At 36.1% G+C, this 19229-nt stretch overlaps 2 protein-coding genes across 16 annotated transcripts in view; both read left to right on the top strand.

Moving 5' to 3' along the window:
- LOC106877491 (cyclin-dependent kinase 2-associated protein 2) overlaps positions 1 to 7453 on the top strand; it is a 38668-nt gene extending 31215 nt beyond the window's left edge. For all 13 annotated transcript variants that reach the window (XM_014926410.3, XM_089357504.1, XM_014926407.3 and 10 more), the window contains one exon: positions 1009 to 7453. In XM_014926410.3, coding sequence (XP_014781896.1) covers positions 1009 to 1359 — 351 coding nt within the window. In that variant the 3' untranslated portion in view covers positions 1360 to 7453. The remainder of the gene's footprint in view (positions 1 to 1008) is intronic.
- A 415-nt stretch (positions 7454 to 7868) lies between these two features.
- The window catches only part of LOC106877490 (diphthine methyltransferase), a 45088-nt gene continuing 33727 nt past the window's right edge, over positions 7869 to 19229 (top strand). Inside the window, exons 1-3 of one of the 3 annotated variants that reach the window (XM_089357497.1) lie at positions 7869 to 11585; positions 15097 to 15286; positions 18285 to 18592. In XM_089357497.1, the coding sequence (XP_089213623.1) occupies positions 15149 to 15286; positions 18285 to 18592 (446 nt within the window). In that variant the 5' untranslated portion in view covers positions 7869 to 11585; positions 15097 to 15148. Of the gene's footprint in view, positions 11586 to 12110; positions 12394 to 15096; positions 15287 to 18284; positions 18593 to 19229 lie in introns of those variants that run through there. The other 2 variants (XM_089357498.1, XM_089357496.1) reach the window with 2 other exon arrangements.

The raw sequence follows: 19229 nt of genomic DNA, 5'->3' as shown, positions 1-19229 counted from the left end.
CCCCCACTACTTCTGCTCATGATCAGAGATGTACATATCGTCAGCCACTAAGGGACATGCTCAACTGGTTACGGTCAAACAACTGACAAGCAGATCTGTAGTATTGAGCAGAATATTTGGTGTAGACCATCTTTTATACCAAGACAAAACAATGTACATGATAACACTTCCAATCAATTAAGATCAGAAGCCATAAGAGCCAGTGCCTGACATTGCATCAGGGCATTTATTATTATTATTATTATTATTATTATTAAATTCCGATGAGGTTGACTTTGCCTTTCATCCTTTTGGAGTTGATAAAATAAGTACCAATTAAGCACTGGGGGTCAGTGTAATCAACTAGCTCCCTACCCCAAGTTTTAGGCCTTGTGCCTTTAATAGAAAGGATTATCATTATGATTGGACAGTGGATTAGGAAAATTGTTAGATTGTCAGATAAAATTCCATGCAATATTTAGTTACAGCACTTAAATTTTGAGTTCAAATCCAGCTACAATCAACCCTGCCTTTCATCCTTGATAAAATAAAGTACCATTCAAGTGCTGGTGAAGTTTAATTTGCTGTACTCCCCCTCCTTCCTAAATTTCTGGCCTTATGCCTATGTTATAAGCCAGCAGGCAAGCAGAATCATTAGCATATTGAACAAAATACTTTTCTGATTCATTGTGTTCTGGGTTCAAATTCCACCAAGGTCGATTTTTGCCTTGGGGTGACGAGGATTTTAGTCCATTTTCAAATTTTGACCCCTTTTTTTTTTTTTTTTTTTTTTTCAGTCCACCAAATGATTTTCAATGTTTTGTTAGGTCGCAGTTTATGCACAGTGACTGTGAAGATATAAGAAGCTCCCAAATCTTTTTTCACTTCAATCAATAATAGACCTGACTTTCATTTTATTAACCTGTTTGCTTTCTCAATTTAGTGCTGCCTTTGTTAAAAGTGACAAAATTGTACATTTAAATATCTACCTCACTGAGAATTTCTCGTTTTGTATAAATTTCATTTCAGAACCGGACGATGGACGATGATGTGATCATAGAAGGAACAGCGTCCAGTTCACCGGTTACGCCAGTGATGAGCAATCCTGGCACACCACGCTCAGAGTTGGACATACATGGCAACCATGGTACGCCACCCCCGGCCATAGCCAACCGGGGTCCGCAATTACCACAGATGTCACAACACCCTCAGACAAAATACACCCAGCTTCTGGCGGTCATCGAGGACATGGGCAAAGATATACGTCCGACGTACTCTGGCAGCAAATCCTCCGCTGAACGACTGAAGCGAGGCATCGTTCATGCCCGCATACTGGTGCGAGAATGTCTGATGGAGTGTGAACGCAGTGCTCGGACATGAGGCAATCCAATCAATTCCCCACCTCTCTCTCTTTCTCTCTCTGTTTCTTTTAGAAGTCAAAATAACAACCAACAACTCAACCAAATAAACTAACCAGCCACCAGTCTGTTTGTTGGTCTGTAGACTTTTATCCTTGAAGAATGGCTCAGTTTCTGAAATTTTCTTCAAATTCCAGCTTTTGTCAGTATTTTTTTTTTTTTTATATTTCCTTCTGTAACATTTCAACATTCCTTTAGATATGACTCATGTTTATTTATTTTGTTTTGCTTTTTAGATTTTATTTAGTTTTCAATCTCAACTCTCTCTTTCTTTCACTCTCTGTCAATGACAGTCACACACACACACACACACACACACACACACACACACATATATATATATATATATATTACAATTAAGCATAAGTATGTTAGATATTTATATATAAATATATCTTTTTTTTTTAACAATGACATTTACATATATTGATAGGCAAGATCTACAAGTATTGCTCACTATACACACACACACACACACATACACATATATATATATATATATATATATATATATATATATATATATATATATATATATATATATATATATATATATATATATGTCTGAAGCACATTATAACTGCCCTCTGCAGAATTCAGCTACAACTCACTCCTACCAATTACTTAACACAGTTTAACTCTATACAGATCTTTACAAATGATGTTTATGATTTTTTAATTGAAATTTTTGGGTGCCATGGGTCACCTTTGAATTTAATTTCCAATGGCTCTAGTCTTTTCTTTTGGTATTTTGCAACTAAATTCTGTAAAAAAAAAAAAAAAAAAAAAAAAAAAAAAATTATCGATACAATTATTTTTTAGTTTTATTTTCTTTGATTATGTGCATAAAAGAGGTTAAGAGCTGGAACAGCAGCCTCAGTAAATGTTTGGGTTAATATAATTGCAAACTACGTAGCACTTTGCTTTCACTGATAAAAGAAAGTGTTTTGTATTCCTTGGCAAGAGGCTTTGTTTGTACTCTGAAGTCCAGAACTTTTCGAAGCTCCTTGTTGGTTGACTTGCCACATGCATTTCAACCAGGTGCATATCTGTCTGTCTTCAGGCCTCATGTTGCCATAACTAGTAACTACTAGTAACATCAGACTTTGGAAAATATAACATGTGGTAGTTGTTGGCATTGACAATAACATGTCACCTGTAGACCAATGAGAAATTTAACTGCTTGAAACCATAATCTATCAATGAAAGCCAGGACGAGGCGGGGAAAGTCTAAAATGGAACAAAACAGAGCAACAGTCCATAAGAATTTAATGATTCTCTCTGTTTATTTTTCTGAGACTGAATGGAATGAATTATCCTCATTAGGAATTATCCGCACTATTATCCTCATCTTTTGTGTTTCTCGTTACATTCTGACTGGTTCATTCTCTGGTCATTTTCAGGTGCCATATTCCCTATTCACTCAATATGTTTCTATGTCCATTCTTCTATACTAGTATGGGTTAGCTGAATCTATTATCTGGATACCCTTCTTGTCACTAATCCTTATCTGTTATTCTCCATAACTTTAAAAAGTTCAAAGCCAGCAGACAATTTGTTGAGAGAGGAAATGACAAATTTACTGGTTTTTTGCAGGAGTTTTGGAAAAGCACAAACATAAGCAAATACCCATTATATACTTATATATATATATATATATATATTCTTTCAGTTTCTGTTTATCAAATGAATATATGGTACCTTGATAATTCAAAAATGGACTGGTTCGAAACACAGGAGATGAGATCAATATTTCACACCTTTTCAGAGAAAGTTCCTGCTATTATCTTAAGCCACAAGTGTGCTGGGATTAAGCAGATTGAAGATTTCTTCCTGTCACAAATATGGTTTCTCTAAGTCTCTCATTTAAGCTTTTCATTGATATGTGGGTGTGGGTTATTTTTTTTTTTAAACAAACTCATAATAAATAAATAAATACATGAATTAAAGAATTCTTACTGTAAATAAATATCAAATTATAATTAAAAAGAAACAGTGAACAAATAAAAGCATGAAATATCAACAATGGAAAGCTGATCTTTCACTAAAAGTACAGATGATTGTTTTGATGATGTACCTCTGATGTGACATATCTATTTGTGGCTAGTCTCTTTACTTCAGAGAAATGAATTATTTATCTTCCGAGGAAGATAGTGGTTTGTTTCTGGTATTAATAAAGATGTATGGAATGGAGTATGTTAGTTGGGGTCTGATGCATGGAGAAGCATTGTTCCAGCTGGAGGCTACTGTTATATGCTATCTGTACTGACAGTCCCTTAGATATCTTCTGTGCATCTAGCTACAAGTCATCAGTGTTGTACTGTCACTTCGATTATTAAATACAAGGACAGTATGCTGTGTGCAGGAAGTGTTTTAATAGTGGTGTGGGGAGGAGGGGGGAATGTTTGCTTTAATAAATTCATGGAGATAAAGAGCCGCCTAACACATGCTAGTGTAAAAATAATTCAGATATGGAAACATTAACTAAGAAAAGAGAAAGTAAAAACCAATTGAGAGAGGAAAGTCTCACAGCCATTAATTAAGACAAAAGATTAAAGATTCTAACATCCACTCATCTAATAAGTTCTCATATTTTTCTTTCCTTTTAGCTGAAATTTCTAAATTTTTCAGTAAATTTCTTTACAACATCTTTCATGTGTAAAATGTAATTGTCCTAAGTGATTGTTCAATAAAAAAAAAACCCTTCATATAGGAGCATGCATCTAAAAGGGTGGGGCTGGGGTACATAGATTCAGGAGCACGTGCTTATTAACTAAAACCATATTACACTGTTTATTTCACATTTCTTGACTATTTATAAACACAATAGGCTGTCATTTAAATATACAACATTCATAAACCAATTTTAGACTTTACCTTTTCATAACATTCAACATACAGTATATCATCATAAACATACACACACATATATTAATCTATATGTGTGTGTGTGCCTGTGTGTAGTCATTTAGTGGTAACAAATATAATACAAAGATGGAAGTTTGGTATAAGATTAGAAGCAACAAAGCCTGCTTATTTGGAATTGTTTGGTGGCTGTACACTATCTGTTAGGTGAGGTTGCAAATAGTGTAGAGGTGATAATTGTCTACAAACTGAGTAGTTACAGGGTTTCAAATCTTGGATAAGATTGTCTTCCCAGACTTACATCATTAATGCACTTATGAAAGCTGATTTATGTGTGCAGTAATAGTTGATGTTACAAGCATACTGAAACCTGTGACCTTAGTTGCATACTGTATTTGTCTGTCTTTATATGTATGTGTGCGTGTGTATATATATATATGTGTGTGTGTGTGTGTGTGTATCTATATATATGAACATATTAATCACTACATAAAATGTGTGGATCTCTGAATGTTTGTGCTTTTATTATGCACTCACAAATGTTGGTTTGTGCAGCCATGGTGATGTAAAATGTAAATGAGGTTGGCTAATTCTGTTATTGAATTATAAATGGTGGCAAAGATAGCCATTAATAATAATAATAATGATGATAATAATAATAATAATAATAATAATAATAATAATACAGTAGGACATTGAACTGGCTACTTTACTGTATCTAGTCCAATATCTCACTGTTTTTGAGTTGAAATCCAGCTGACATCAACTTCCCAGGCTTGATAAAGTAACTATTAACATATTCTAATTGATTAAATCACTTATACTCTTTCCCCCTTTCAAAATAAAATAAAAAATAAAAAGGCCTTGTGCCTTATCAGAAGGAATACTGTTCTTAAATTGTGTTTAAATCTAAAAATAAAAAGATCTCACAGTTTCTTGAGTAAGGCTCAGCAATTACTGAAGAAAATAACTTTTTTTTTTTTTTTTTTCGATTGGAAGAGAAGACTAATAATACTGTTTTTTTTTTTTCCAAAGTAATAAACAAATTGGTTACATCAATTAACATTTGTATAAATACTGTTGATTAACATCTAAATTTGATGCACTCTGGATAAAATAATATAAATGTGGACATTTTGAAGCAAATAATGAATTCCCAAATAGAATTAATAATACATCCTCTTCATGCATTTTTCAAATTCTAAACCTGACCATGTGGTTACATTATTCCATGCCTCACTCTTGTCTGTTAATGTTGATGGCCTGGGAGTTACATTAATGAATACACTACTGCAAATGAATTATATATATATATATATATATATACATCAGTCAGTACTTCATAAATCAGAAAAGAAGCATACTCTAAAACTTTAGAGCAGTAATACATAAAAGATTGTTGGTTATGGCTAGACAAGGAGCGACCATTGGTTTCACACCTATAAAGTTCTTAGTGGTATAGATGACTCATTGGGAGGTTATGTGCTTCTAGCCAATGAGTCTGACGAGTCACCTACACTGCTAAGAACTTTATAGGTGCAAGACCAATGTCACTCCCCAACCAGCCATAACCAACAACCTTTTAAGTATATATAATAAATCTATATACATATATTTATTATTCTTAAACGAGAATGTTGTCGACAGTGACTTTGAAGTTTCAGCCAGCTAAGCCATTGTTGGACTGCAAAGTCACTGCCAACAACATTCTTGTGTAAGGATAATAAATTTGTACTCTACAAAAGTATAGAGTAACCTGTCAGATTAATGTAAAATTGTTTTTATTATAACTGAACATAAAAACAGGCATTAATATATGTATAATAAAGACATCATCATTTTTTATAGAAAAGCCTGTGCTTTTATAAAAATGATTAGAAACCATATTTTGATGTCAGCCAGCAGGCTGGGATTTTAGAATTTGGTTAGATCAATACACATGGTCCAATACTCTCAAGATCACATGTTCATTTACATTGAATTAAAAATGGCTCAAAGATAACTGGTAATTCTCTGTTAGTAGCATAATCTTGAGAGTAACTAGTGTAATTTGTAAATAGACACTATGTAGTGTTTAGAATTTCTTCCAACCATCACAATTCTAAAGAATGAAAAATGATTTGAATTCTAACAGTGATAAAATTTGTACTAGAAATCTTAATGGGAATTTCAATTATTACCATATTTGCCAGTGTGTATGTAAAGTAGATAGGTGCATCTGTATACAAGAGTATATAGATGCATATTTATGGAAGAGAATATATATATATATATATATATATATATATATATATATGTACATCTATATTCCACAAAAAATAAAGAAGTTTTGTTTTTTTTGTATCTAAAGAAGAAATGCTAATTTTGACCTACACTCATTTAAAAACAAAAGAAATTGTGTGAGCCAATATATGAGACAAAAATTTTAGGGAAAGGACGGGTGGGGCTATCTTTGAAATTTAACAAAAAATTAAATTTCATCTTATACACTGGCAAATATGGTAAAAACATGGATTTCTTTCTTTTTTTTTTTGTTTTTACCAAATCAATTTCTGCAAAAACATGGCATTCTCAACATGGCATTACCAATTTTTGGAGAACAATATTATATATATATATATATATATATATAAATAATATGTATCTATATTGTAGCTTTAGCGATTGCATCTCTATAATATTTTTTTTTTCTTTCTTTAACTTGTTTTAATAGTAAAACTGCTGCTCATTTATTATTGTTGCTAAACTTTTTGCTGCTTCTAAAGAAAATGTAAACTGTGCATATCTGTTCACAAAAGTCAGACGTTTTGCTATTTGCTTTTCATTTTTCATTTTGTCATTTTCAATATGGTTTATCTAAGTGAGATTATCGATCTTATGTGACAGTTTATGTTCAAATATTCATATTCAGATTGTATATCTATTGTATTTATATTTTCATTTTCGTTGTTGCTGTTTCTTAGTTTTTTTTAATGCACATTTTCTCTTGTTGGATGCTGTCTTCAGGTTTCACATCTCCTAGTCTGTACTTATAAAATATTCATCACTTTTTTTTTTGGTCATTCATGACTTGTGTTTTAAAAGCTCCAACTGTGTTACATTATAGTTGCTCCTTGCTTAACTGTTGTCTCATACCAGTGTTCTTTTGTAGGATGTAAATGTTGTGGTCAATAAACTCTCTAGAAAACAAATACTTTGTACATTTAATTTATTTCTTTCCCTGCTACATATACATTAATTAATGTTTGTACAAACATCAGTGCAGGCATGGTTGTGTGACAAAAGCTTATTTCCTAACCATGCGGTTCTGGGTTCAATCCCACTTCACAACACCATGGGCATGTGTCTTTAGGCAGACCAAAGCCTTGTGTATGGAAACTGAAAGAAGCTTGTCATGTGTATGTATACATTGGATAAGTGTCTTCTACTATAGCCTCCGGCTGACCGAAGCTTTGTGAGTGGATTTGATGGATGGAACCTGAAAGAAGCCCGTTGCATATATATATATATACAACGGGCTTCTTTCAGTTTCCATCCACCATTCCACTCACAAAACTTCGGTCAACCAGAGGCTATAGTAGAAGACGTGTGTGTGTGTGTGTGTCTTTGTGTTTGCACCCCCACCCTCCATCATTGCTTGACAACTGGTATTGGTGTGTTTACAGCCCCATAACTTAACAGTTCGACAAAAGAGACCGGTGGAATAAGTACTAGACTTAAAAAATAAGCCCTGGGGTCAGTTTGGCTAAAACCCTTCAAGGTGGTGCTCCAACATGGTCGCAGTCAAATTACTGAAAGAATAAAAGAATATGCATGTGTCTTTGTGTTTGTGTTTGCCCCCCACCACCACTTGACAACTGGTATTGGTATGTTTACATTCCTGTAACTTAGCTGTTCAGCAAAAAAAAAAAATCAATAGAATAAGTACCAGGCTTAAAAAAAAGTCCTGGAACTGATTCGTTCAACTAAAAAATTCAAGGTGGTGCCCCAGCATGGCCACAGTCTAATGACTGAAATAAGTAAAATATAAAAGATTTGAATATGAAAGTCAGTTTTCTTTCTACTAATTCATTAAAGAAAAGAAAAGAAAAAAAAAACGAACCATATTTAGGTTCTCTTTTCCATGCTTGTACGACTATTGAATTGTACTCTTCTTGTGAACTTCGTGTTCCAGATCCTTGAAACTACAAAAATAATTATAATGGAAGGAGATACTCCACAGGTATCATAAACCTTCCTTTCCATTATACGGTCTACTTAGTATAAAAAGTATGTATGCGTGCACTGGTATGGTCATGTAATGCATATTGAAGATCTCAAGGAAACTCGGAGCGCTCAAATTGGATAGTATCTGTAGAAGAAGGAGAGCTAGGAAAATATGTGACAAAGTAGCAAGTGCTGATCAGAAGAGTCTCTACGTTACGAAAGAAATGAACACAGGACCACGAGGATTGACTGTATTACAGAAAGACTCGTCCACCTGTGCAACAGTGAAGAAACGGACGTAAATAGGGTGGTGGTTTTGAAGGCCATCTCTCCATTACTCACTCGTCTATCGCTCATCCTTCCCCTCTCTCAGTCATTGAATTACGGTATTTGTACAACGAAGGATAGCATTTCGGATCTGTCTACATCCAATATATCAAACCATCATTTTTCAGTATTGATAGCTAACACTCCCTCCCTCTCATTATTAACAACTCTCTCTCTCTCTCTCTCTCTTTCTCTCACCATCGCTCATCTCTTGTCTTATTCATTCTTTCTCTCTTACCAAGATCGCGCACTTTTGTTGTTAACCATTACTCTCTCTCTCTCTCTCTCTCTCTCTTTTCCCATCATCGTTGATATTTCTCCCGTCAATCTCTTTCACTTTTATTACTCCATATTTCACCACTCAGTCTCCTGCCCCTCTCACTTCTCATCATTCTGAGTTTCTATTCAAATCCTGTTACCGGCAAATATGTTGTGGTCATCACTTCCTGTTTTTCATTATTCCCTCCTTTACCACCTTTTCTACCCCGTTCACTTTCTCCCTATATATTCTCAATTATTTCACTCTCTCGTCTTGGTTTCCATTGTCATCATAATCTCTTCTAATACATCCTCTGCATCACATTGGCACGAAAAAAAAAAAGAAAAAAAAGGCATCATAGAACAGTGAGAATTCATCGGTATTGCGAAGAAGGAAACCTCGTATGTGCTGGTTGTGCTACAATAAAATACACCCAACCAATTCATAATTGGTTGATGAATGAGCTGAGATAACACAAAGCCTAGAAAACTTTAATCTTGTCGCTGGCAGGCACAACCTCTCTAATGCTGGTGCAATTCATTTTAGAGTGTTTTAAGCTGGTTCCACATTCCGAACTAAATGACGAGTAGTCTCCCTTACCATTCAGCATCGTCTTCGTGACACAGCTTGACCAATGACCCTTACCAGCGACCAAAAAGGAATGACTTCACTGGAGAGTTGTGGTTGAATCTCTGTTGACAATATGCGCCTGAAAGATCCCAACTGTATTCTGTACGAATCAATGGGAAACTTGAAACAGTGTCGTTATGAATTACTGTTTAATTAGACAAATAAAAAATTTGCAAGATGTATACCTGATCTAACAATCTCTGAATACACCAATCAGAAAGTTCTATATGCTAGACTTTGTCGAAACAACGGAAAGTGTACCGGAAGGCTTTTTTATGAAAAAGGAACTACCGACACAACACTTGTACACAGCACGATTTCAAAACACAAAAGTTCATATATGTATGTATGTGTATATGTTCGTGTGTCTGTGTTTGTCCCCTCAACATCGCTTGACAACCGATGCTGGTGTGTTTACGTCCCCGTAACTTAGCGGTTCGGCAAAAGAGACTGATAGAATAAGTACTAAGCTTACAAAGAATAAACTCTGGGGTCGATTTGCCCGACTAAAGGCGGTGCTCCAGCATGGGCGCAGTCAAATGACTGAAACAGGTAAAAGAGTAAAAGAGAGAGAGAGTACCTTCTCAAACCAAAGCTCTTGAATTCCTTGATTCTGATTTAAAAGAAAACCAAGGGTTTCGACATAACATCAATCTTTTCTCAAACACTCTGAACAACTATGACATTCTTAATATCATTCGTCCCTCATCGACCTTGCCGTTCCAGAAAAAAAACAAAGACTAAACTAAATTAAGTACCGCAACATACACTAGGTTTCTGATAAATAATATTACCAAAATATAAATATAAAAAGCAGACTTTCAGCATATAGTATCATAAACACTGGAGAGAAGGAACTAGCTATCCTCCTAAAAATAGATCACTACGTGGACCATTTCATCAAACGGTCACCTTACCTAACTCTTAAAGGTCTCAGGAACAATTTCCTCTCCGGCTCTTCTCAAAGTTAAGTGGGAATAGTCAGCAGGCGCCTCCTGGACCTTAAAATTAGAAGTGCAACTGCATTAGAGAAAAGGCATTGCAGTGTCGCTGTCCTCAAGTGATTCCATGGTATTGAAAATTAAGCATTCTGTAGGTTCACCGTTACTCTGAGTTTTAAGCAACCAATCTTCTCACTACTGTCTGAAGCTCGGTTGCATGAAACTCAGTGTAACGGTTTGTACAGCTTTTTTCATCATCAAGAAAGTTCAGTGTTTAACTTTATCTTTAGTATTTGAGTGCGGTAGAGAGAGAAAGCGTAGGGATTGCATTGTTCTGAAAAGAGAGGAAGAAAAGATAAAAGTGGCATCATCCATTCTTGATTTCGGCTGAACTGCTCTTTGTCTGGCGACTGAAGGACGAAGAGAAGTATTGTTCCTGGTCATGGCTGACACAAAAAAGGTGAGAAAGGAAATGGCCTCTGTTATATAGACTATAGGATGTAGGTCAAATTCTAAACAAAGGACTAACCTTTCCGTGACCAGCAAGGTGCTGGGAGGTCAAGTATTTCCCATTTATCATCCGGTGTGGAGATGTAAACACACAGGAACACACTTGTTTAACAAGCAAAAGCGAATGGCTTTGGCTTCGAATCTCAGACAAGCAGGACCAGACGAGGTCCTACACACACACACACGTGTGTGTATATATCTATATATGTGTGTGAGCACACGCGCGTGTATATATTTCACTTAGACATTGCGATTCTAATAACCTGGTGTAGAATTCAGTATACGTATGCTTTTGAAGGAAGCATTAGTTGAGTACAGAGCAGTAATAAGAAAAGAGAGAGATGACAAAAAAGAAACAAAACAATCGATTATCGTATGAACTTCATTAGCGAACAGGTGTTCCCACTCTAAGATGCGGTGGACTCAATGTTGGCTCAAAATTCTAATTGTGTATGTCAAATTTCTATAATAATAACTGCTCATTTATTGTATATTTGATAATTTCAGTCGTCAGAAACAATATTTAGATAATTATTTTCCAAATTAGAAATTAATGTCGTCGAAATTTTGTTTTCGTAGGCAATTACAAAGCTGATCGCTTTCGCTACATTCTTGCAATTCTAGTTTTAATTCATTTAACGGAATTGCCACTTATGTTTAAAATGTTAGATCTAATAATCAGTTTATTCAATCGAGTTACTAATAGCTATTACCTCTTTCATGAAAAAAAAAATTAAAATAAAATAAAAAAGATTTCGGGCAAAAATGCTGAAAATCACCATGACAAGACTCAATTATTTTGATGAAGTCCTAATCAAGTAAAAGCTTGACCCTATTTAAATTCCCGATTTTCGATTCTATACTATACACTTTTTGCGTTTTCTATTAAATTCTGAAAATTAGAGATAACTTTCTCCACAGAAATTTCATTAAAAGTACGCCGTTTTAAGAAAGTTGATATGAAACATACGATAGAGGGGGGTGGTATTAAGCAGGAAAGTTTAGTCAATTTTTTCAAGCTGGTTTTTATACATAATGAGAAGACATATTGACGAGTATATTTATTGGTACCTATTCTAATGAAATGACCACAGTGGAACGAGATTATTATAGAGTAATTCTAGTTAGATTTGAATTCATAATGTAAAGGGACAAAACTCGAGTTAAATGCTGGTGTGTGTATGTATGAGAAGCTTTGGTTAAGGAAGATAACTCTTAAGGAACTTTTGATTCCGGTGTCGCAGGAAAACAATTTCAGGTAACGTGCATTTACTGCAAACTCTTGGATGAATTGTAAAGGAAACAGGACTAGTTCTGTAAAAGTCATGATTACTTTAATAAATAAATATATCCATCCTATTTTATATATCGGATACTTTTCCTTAAATTGAGTTCTCACCGTTTCTTGATTAAAAGCACAACAATTATTTACTATAAATCACTGAGAGAAATTATTTCTTGTAAATGTCTCGACACCAGCTTTTATACTATTTATTATAATCCTAATTGATCAATCTTCCTTTAGACTTGCATTTTAAGACTTTAGGGAATTTTCTACTGTGTTATTATTTGTCTGCTGCTCCGTTTAATATATCTTTGTAAGTTGGCGATAACAGAGTACTTGACATTGTCATTCAGCGTCAAACCAGCCTTGATATATAGATTTATGGTAAAGTGTTCCAGTCGTGACCATCCCGTATTTTTGCATATATTTACACACTCATATATATATATATATATATATATATATATATATATATATATATATATATGACGCTTTATTATTTTTTTACACACGTAAAGTGAACAAACAGAATGAGCTTCTTTCAGTTTCCATCTAGGAAACCGACTCACAAGGCTTTGGTAGGCCAGGAGCAATAGTTAAGACACTTGCCCAAGGTGCTGCACTGTGAACCTAAATCCAAAACTACATAGTTAGGGAAGCAAGCTTCTTCATCACACAGGTTATTTAGTTGTGTGTTTTTTTCCTTCTGGGGTACTTCATGAACACGCGTATGATTATATTATTATTATTGTTAGGGCGGCAAGCTGGCAGAATCGTTAGCACGCCGGGCGAAATGCTATTTCGTCTGCCGTTACGTTGTGAATTCAAATTCCGCCGAAGTCGACTTTGCCTTTCATCCTTTCCGGGTCGATAAATTAAGTACCAGTTACGCACGGAGTAATCGATGTAATCGACTTAATCCCTTTGTCTGTCCTTGTTTGTCCCCTCTATGTTTAGCCCTTTGTGGGCAATAAAGAAATAAGAATCGTTAGCACGTCGGACGAAATGCTTATCGGCGAAATTCTATTTCGTCCGTCGCTACGTTCTGAGTTCAAATTCCGCCGAGGTCGACTTTGGCTTTCACCCTTTCGGGCTCGATAAGTACCAGTCGAGGACTGAGGTCGATGTAATCGACTAGTCCCCTCCTAACAAATTTCAGGCCTTGCACCAATAGTAAAAAGTACTGTTATTATTGTTGTGGAGATAACGTGTAAAGGAAGCTGGGCGAAGTGGAGCAACGTTGAGTGACGTCCCTTGCCTGAAGGCCCAATGTTCCTCCAGGAAGGGGAACCAAAATGAGTTTATGTCCAATTGCCTAACAAATTGGCCATGCACTCCCTCGGAGAAAGAAGAGTCTGGGACATCAAAAGTCCTGGGGACCAGCTATATTGAGGGTGTTGTAGCTGCAGAGAGACACACATAATGTGATGGAGAATGTAACCAGAAGTTTACCATCTAAGTAATTAAAGATGTACAACATATATGGGCAAGTAGCTTCATTAGAGAGTTCTAATACCAGCTTTGGTGAAATGCTTTACTACCATGAGTCCACTCAGCTGGCAAAAATAAGTGTTAAGATCAACAGAATGCCTGCTATGGTTTGTGTACAATTTTTGGATATTGGATGGGACACTTGTATCATGCCCTAAGCATTATGTTGTGAGACCTTGGGTATTATAATACTCTCGTTTAATCCTTTAGCATTTAGATTACTCTGTCAAATGTAATGCTTAGTTATTCACATTGCTTTGAATTAATCATGCATTATCTCATAGCTTCAAGATTTTGATGATGTGATTGTCTACTTTTAGAGTGACATTGTAGTGTAGGTGTGAGAGGCAGGATCTGGTCGGTTTGAACATAAAACAAGAATATTTGGGCTGGATGTGGCTGGTTTAAATGTTAAAGAGTTAAAAATACTGCTTTAACATTAAGTCTCTCATAAGGTTAGAATTCTATACTTAGCTCTCAACTAGTTGATTAATTGCTTCTACTTGACAGTGATCCTTTGTCTTGAATGGGATCAACTGTATTTGTGGATTTTTTCCAAAACATTTCATAGTGTCACTGGCAACGATCTCACTCAAATGTCTTTTCACGTGCCACCGGCACAAGTGCCAGGAAGGCAAAGCTGGTAACGATCATGCTCAAATGGTGCTATTTACGTGCCACCGGTACAGAAGCCAGACAGCTGCTCTGGCAACGATCACGCTCAATTCAATGTACATAAAAAAGTCCTATTGTAGTTGTATAAATAAATATTATCAGGAACTGGATAAAAATAAAGATTAAAGTATTTAGTGTATTGTAGAATTATGAGCAATTTATTGCACATAAATTTTAGCAACAAAATCTTATATGGAACCCGAAGGGCCATATGGACCCTAGTAGAGAACCACTGCTGTTGAGGAACCACATGGCTATTTTACATTTCAGAAGAGAAAGTTGTGGGGTATGATATTTGGAGGAGTTAGGAAGAGATAAAAATAGTGGTGAGAGGTGTCTAGGTGGACAGTCAAGGTATGAGGTAAGTAGAAGAGAGAAGATGCATAGATGGATGGATGAAGAGCATCCATTCTCTATGTTCTCTTTTCCTCTCTCCTTCCATTTCTTTTTACCCTTACATATTTTCTTGGTCATTTTTATCAATCGAATAATATATTTTATCGATTTCAGTTGTCTACAATCAATATAGAATGAAATAAAAAATAATTTTAAACAGCCAATCATGATTACAACACTTCAGACCCTTAAAACCAAGTTCTATGCTGATTCAGTAGAATGGTGTCCAGTTAGTAAAGATTCTTCAGTTCTACTTGTTGGTAATTATCAACTCGTTGAAGAATTACAACGCTCAGAGCAACAGGTAAAGTGATACTTTTTACTACTACTACTACTACTACTACTACTGTTGTTTAAGTTGTTGTTTTACTCTTTTACTTATTTCAGTCATTTGACTGCGGCCATGCTGGAGCACCACCTTTAGTCGAGCAAATCGACCCCGGGACTTATTCTTTGTAAGCCTAGTACTTATTCTATCGGTCTCTTTTGCCGAACCGTTAAGTGACGGGAGACATAAACACACCAGCATCGGTTGTCAAGCAATGCTAGGGGGACAAACACAGACACACAAACGCACACATATATATAAATACATATATACGACAAGCTTCTTTCAGTTTCCGTCTACCAAATCCACTCACAAGGCTTTGGTCAGCCCGAGGCTATAGTAGATGACACTTGCCCAAGACGCCACGCAGTGGGACTGAACCCGGAACCATGTGGTTGGTAAGCAAGCTACTTACCACACAGCCACTCCTGTGCCAGCTTCACTCTATATTTGGTCATTGTTACCATCTTTATATCTGGCTATGTTAGCACATTTCATACAGTTACATGTACAATACAGTGCCTTCACCCCCACCTAGCAATGGACTGATCCTCCTAAGTTGTTGTTATTGTTGTTGTTTTGTCCTCAGTTCATCCCCGGTCCAGCTGTGACCATCCCAACATTTCAAGTTCAGTTTCACTGTGTGGCACCTTGGGCAAGAGTCTTCTGCTGTAGATCTGGGCCAACCAAAGCCTTGTGAGTGAATTTGGTAGAGGGAAACTAAAAAAAGCCATTGTACATGTGTGTATGTGCTTATTTACATCTGCACTTTTCTGAAAATCGCTGAACAACAAGAAGCAGTGATATTGTCAGTTCTTCTGCCAACAAATCATTCACTGGCTTTGCACCTTTGAAGAAGGAAGGAATTAGAGATCCCTTACTTTAAAAACAGGTTTGGGTTAGGGACAGAAAGAACATCTGGTTGTAAAACAATGCCTCAATAATATATTTGTCTAACTCATGCTGGAGTGGAAAAAACAGACATAAAGGAGATGAACATTTACACTCACACACACATGCATGCATGTGCTTGCACACACACACACACACCTTATTACAGATATAATTTTAGTTACATATGTATGTATTAGCTTACACTTCACACTATATTTATCATACAGCAGACATCCCTAGGTATTTTTCTCCAGTTTTTGAGATCTAACACTATTCAATATGTATTCCTTAAAAACCTATATATATCTCTAGGCAATCTAAAATCTTGCAGTCACAGTTAAGCTAAGCTTTACTGATAAGGTCATATAAGCCTGAAACATGTCCAAGGTTGTCCCTATATTTCCAAAAATCAACACTACCCACTGGATATAATTAGCTTCTATTAGTTCAAATTCCAGGATCGTCTTGCTTTTCATGCCTTTAATTATTCACTTTGCTAATGATAATATTTATCATTAAGGATATAATTTTAATTAATTAAAATTTCCTGACCCTCTACATTAAATATGTTATCACCTACTTTTGCTATTTGCTTTTATATGTTTACCATTATTATTATTATTATTATTATTATTATTATTATTCTGCTGAGGGGTCAACTTTGTCTTCATCCTTTTGGGTTTGGTAAAATACCAGTTGAGCAGTTGAGTCAATGCAATTGACTAACTCCTCCCGTCAAAATTTCCAGTCATGTGCCTATATTAGAAAGAATTCTTCTTCTTCTTCTTCTCCTCCTCGCCATCGTCATCATCATCACCATCATTATTATTATTATTATTATTATTATTACTATTATTATTATTATTATTATTAAGACGAAGAGCTGGCAGGATCATTAGCATGCCATATGCAATGTCTAGTAGCATTTTATCAGTCTTTGTTCTGAATTCAAATTTCGCCAGGGTCAATTTTGCCTTTCATCCTTTCAGGATCAATAAAATAAATACCTGCTGAGTACTGGGATCAGTGTAATCGCCTATCCCCATCTACCAAACTTGTTGGCCTTGTGCCGAAATTTGAAACCATTGTTGTTGTTATTCATCATCATCATCGTTTAACGTCCGCTTTCCATGCTAGCATGGGTTGGACGATTTGACTGAGGACTGGTGAAACCGGATGGCAACACCAGGCTCCAGTCTGATTTGGCAGAGTTTCTACAGCTGGATGCCCTTCCTAACGCCAACCACTCAGAGAGTGTAGTGGGTGCTTTTACGTGTCACCCGCACGAAAACGGCCACGCTCGAAATGGTGTCTTTTATGTGCCACCCGCACAAGCCAGTCCAGGGGCACTGGCAACGATCTCGCTCGAAAATCCTACAGGAGCCAGTCAGGCGGTACTGGCAACGGCCACGCTCAAAATGGTGCATCTCATGTGCCACCCGCACAAGAACCAGTCCAGGGGCACTGGCAACGATCTTACTTGGCTTGCCGGGTCTTCTCACGCACAGCCCATTTCCAAAGGTCTCGGTCCGTAGTCATCGCCTCGGTGAGGCCCAATGTACGAAGGTCTTGCCTCACCACCTCAGCCCAGGTCTTCCTGGGCCTACCTCTTCCACGGGTTCCCTCAACTGTTAGGGTGTGGCACTTTTTCACGCAGCTATCCTCCTCCATTCTCACCACATGTCCATACCAGCGCAATCGTCTCTCTTGCACGCCACAACTGATGCTTCTAATGTTCAGCTTTTCTCTCAAGATACTTACACTCTGACGGGTATTCACATTGACATTACACATCCAACGGAGCATACTGGCTTCATTCCTTGCGAGCTTACGTATGTCCTCAGCAGTTACAGCCCATGTTTCACTGCCATGTAGCATGGTTGTTCGTACGCATGCGTCATACAGTCTGCCTTTTACTCTGAGTGAGAGTCCCTTTGTCGCCAGCAGGGGTAAGAGCTCTCTAAACTTTGCCCAGGCTATTCTTATTCTAGCAGCTACACTTTCAGCGCACCCACCCCCACTACTACTAGTGTTATTATTATTATTATTATTATTATTATTATTATTACTACTATTCTAGGATGAAGAGAACTCAAATGTGAACTGTCGTGTTGGTAGATTGTATGTATATCAACTAAAATTAATAGACTCTCAGGAACTGCTCTCCATTGATGAAGAGTTGAATCATTCCGGAATATTGGACATTAAATGGTTTCATTCAGATCTTAACGGTCACTCGTCATTTGCCTTGGTTGATGCTGAAGGTCAACTATGTCTTTATCGTCTTGAAGGTGAAGACCAGAAGCATGTATCTTTGACCAGTTCTGAAGAATTAGATTCTAATGTTATTGGTTTATCCTTGGACTGGTCAATTCCTCAACAATCAAGGTAACAACAAAAAAAAACTTTTAAGCCATTATTATATTTATTGCCTTTTGTTTGCATATATTTTCATGGGTTGGATTGTTTTATAAATTTAGGTATTTGTTCAAGAATTTGTTAGATGCAATGCTAACGTCCTTTCTTTTAGTTTTATATATGTGTTTGTCTTCTGTATAACATAAAGTAGCTGTATTTGTGATATGTGGATTAACTAGTTTTGAAGTCTTCTTTGAACAGTCAGATATCAGTTTACCTGGAAAGAAACAATACAGTTATTAATGAGAAGAGTTGAAATTAATGCATGCCAGATTTCACAGCTCTAGCATCACTCCTTCTTAGTCAGCCTATGATCTTTTCTGCCCACTTTCATATAAAGTAGCTGTGTTTTCATTGTGTATTATATAAAGTATCTATTTGTGATGTATGAGATATAGAGTAGCTGTGTCTATGTTATTGTTATATTTTGGGATGGTCATTTTTATTTTTTGCCAAATAAACATGCATTATCAAGGGCCCAGGAACAAGAGGTGCATGGGGTACACTTGCACCCACTAGAATTTTTAGGTGGTGCAAAATCAAAATTTGCACCCTCTGCATACCTTTGCCAGGTTCAGAAAATAGTGTCTAAAAATTATAAAGAACT

Source organism: Octopus bimaculoides, chromosome 9 (assembly GCF_046866305.1).
Source record: "Octopus bimaculoides isolate indiv1 chromosome 9, ASM4686630v1, whole genome shotgun sequence".
In the NCBI taxonomy this organism is placed as follows: Eukaryota; Metazoa; Mollusca; class Cephalopoda; order Octopoda; family Octopodidae; genus Octopus; species Octopus bimaculoides.
The sequence above is the reverse complement of the archived record's forward strand: the minus strand, read 5'-3'. Positions and strand labels throughout refer to the sequence as shown.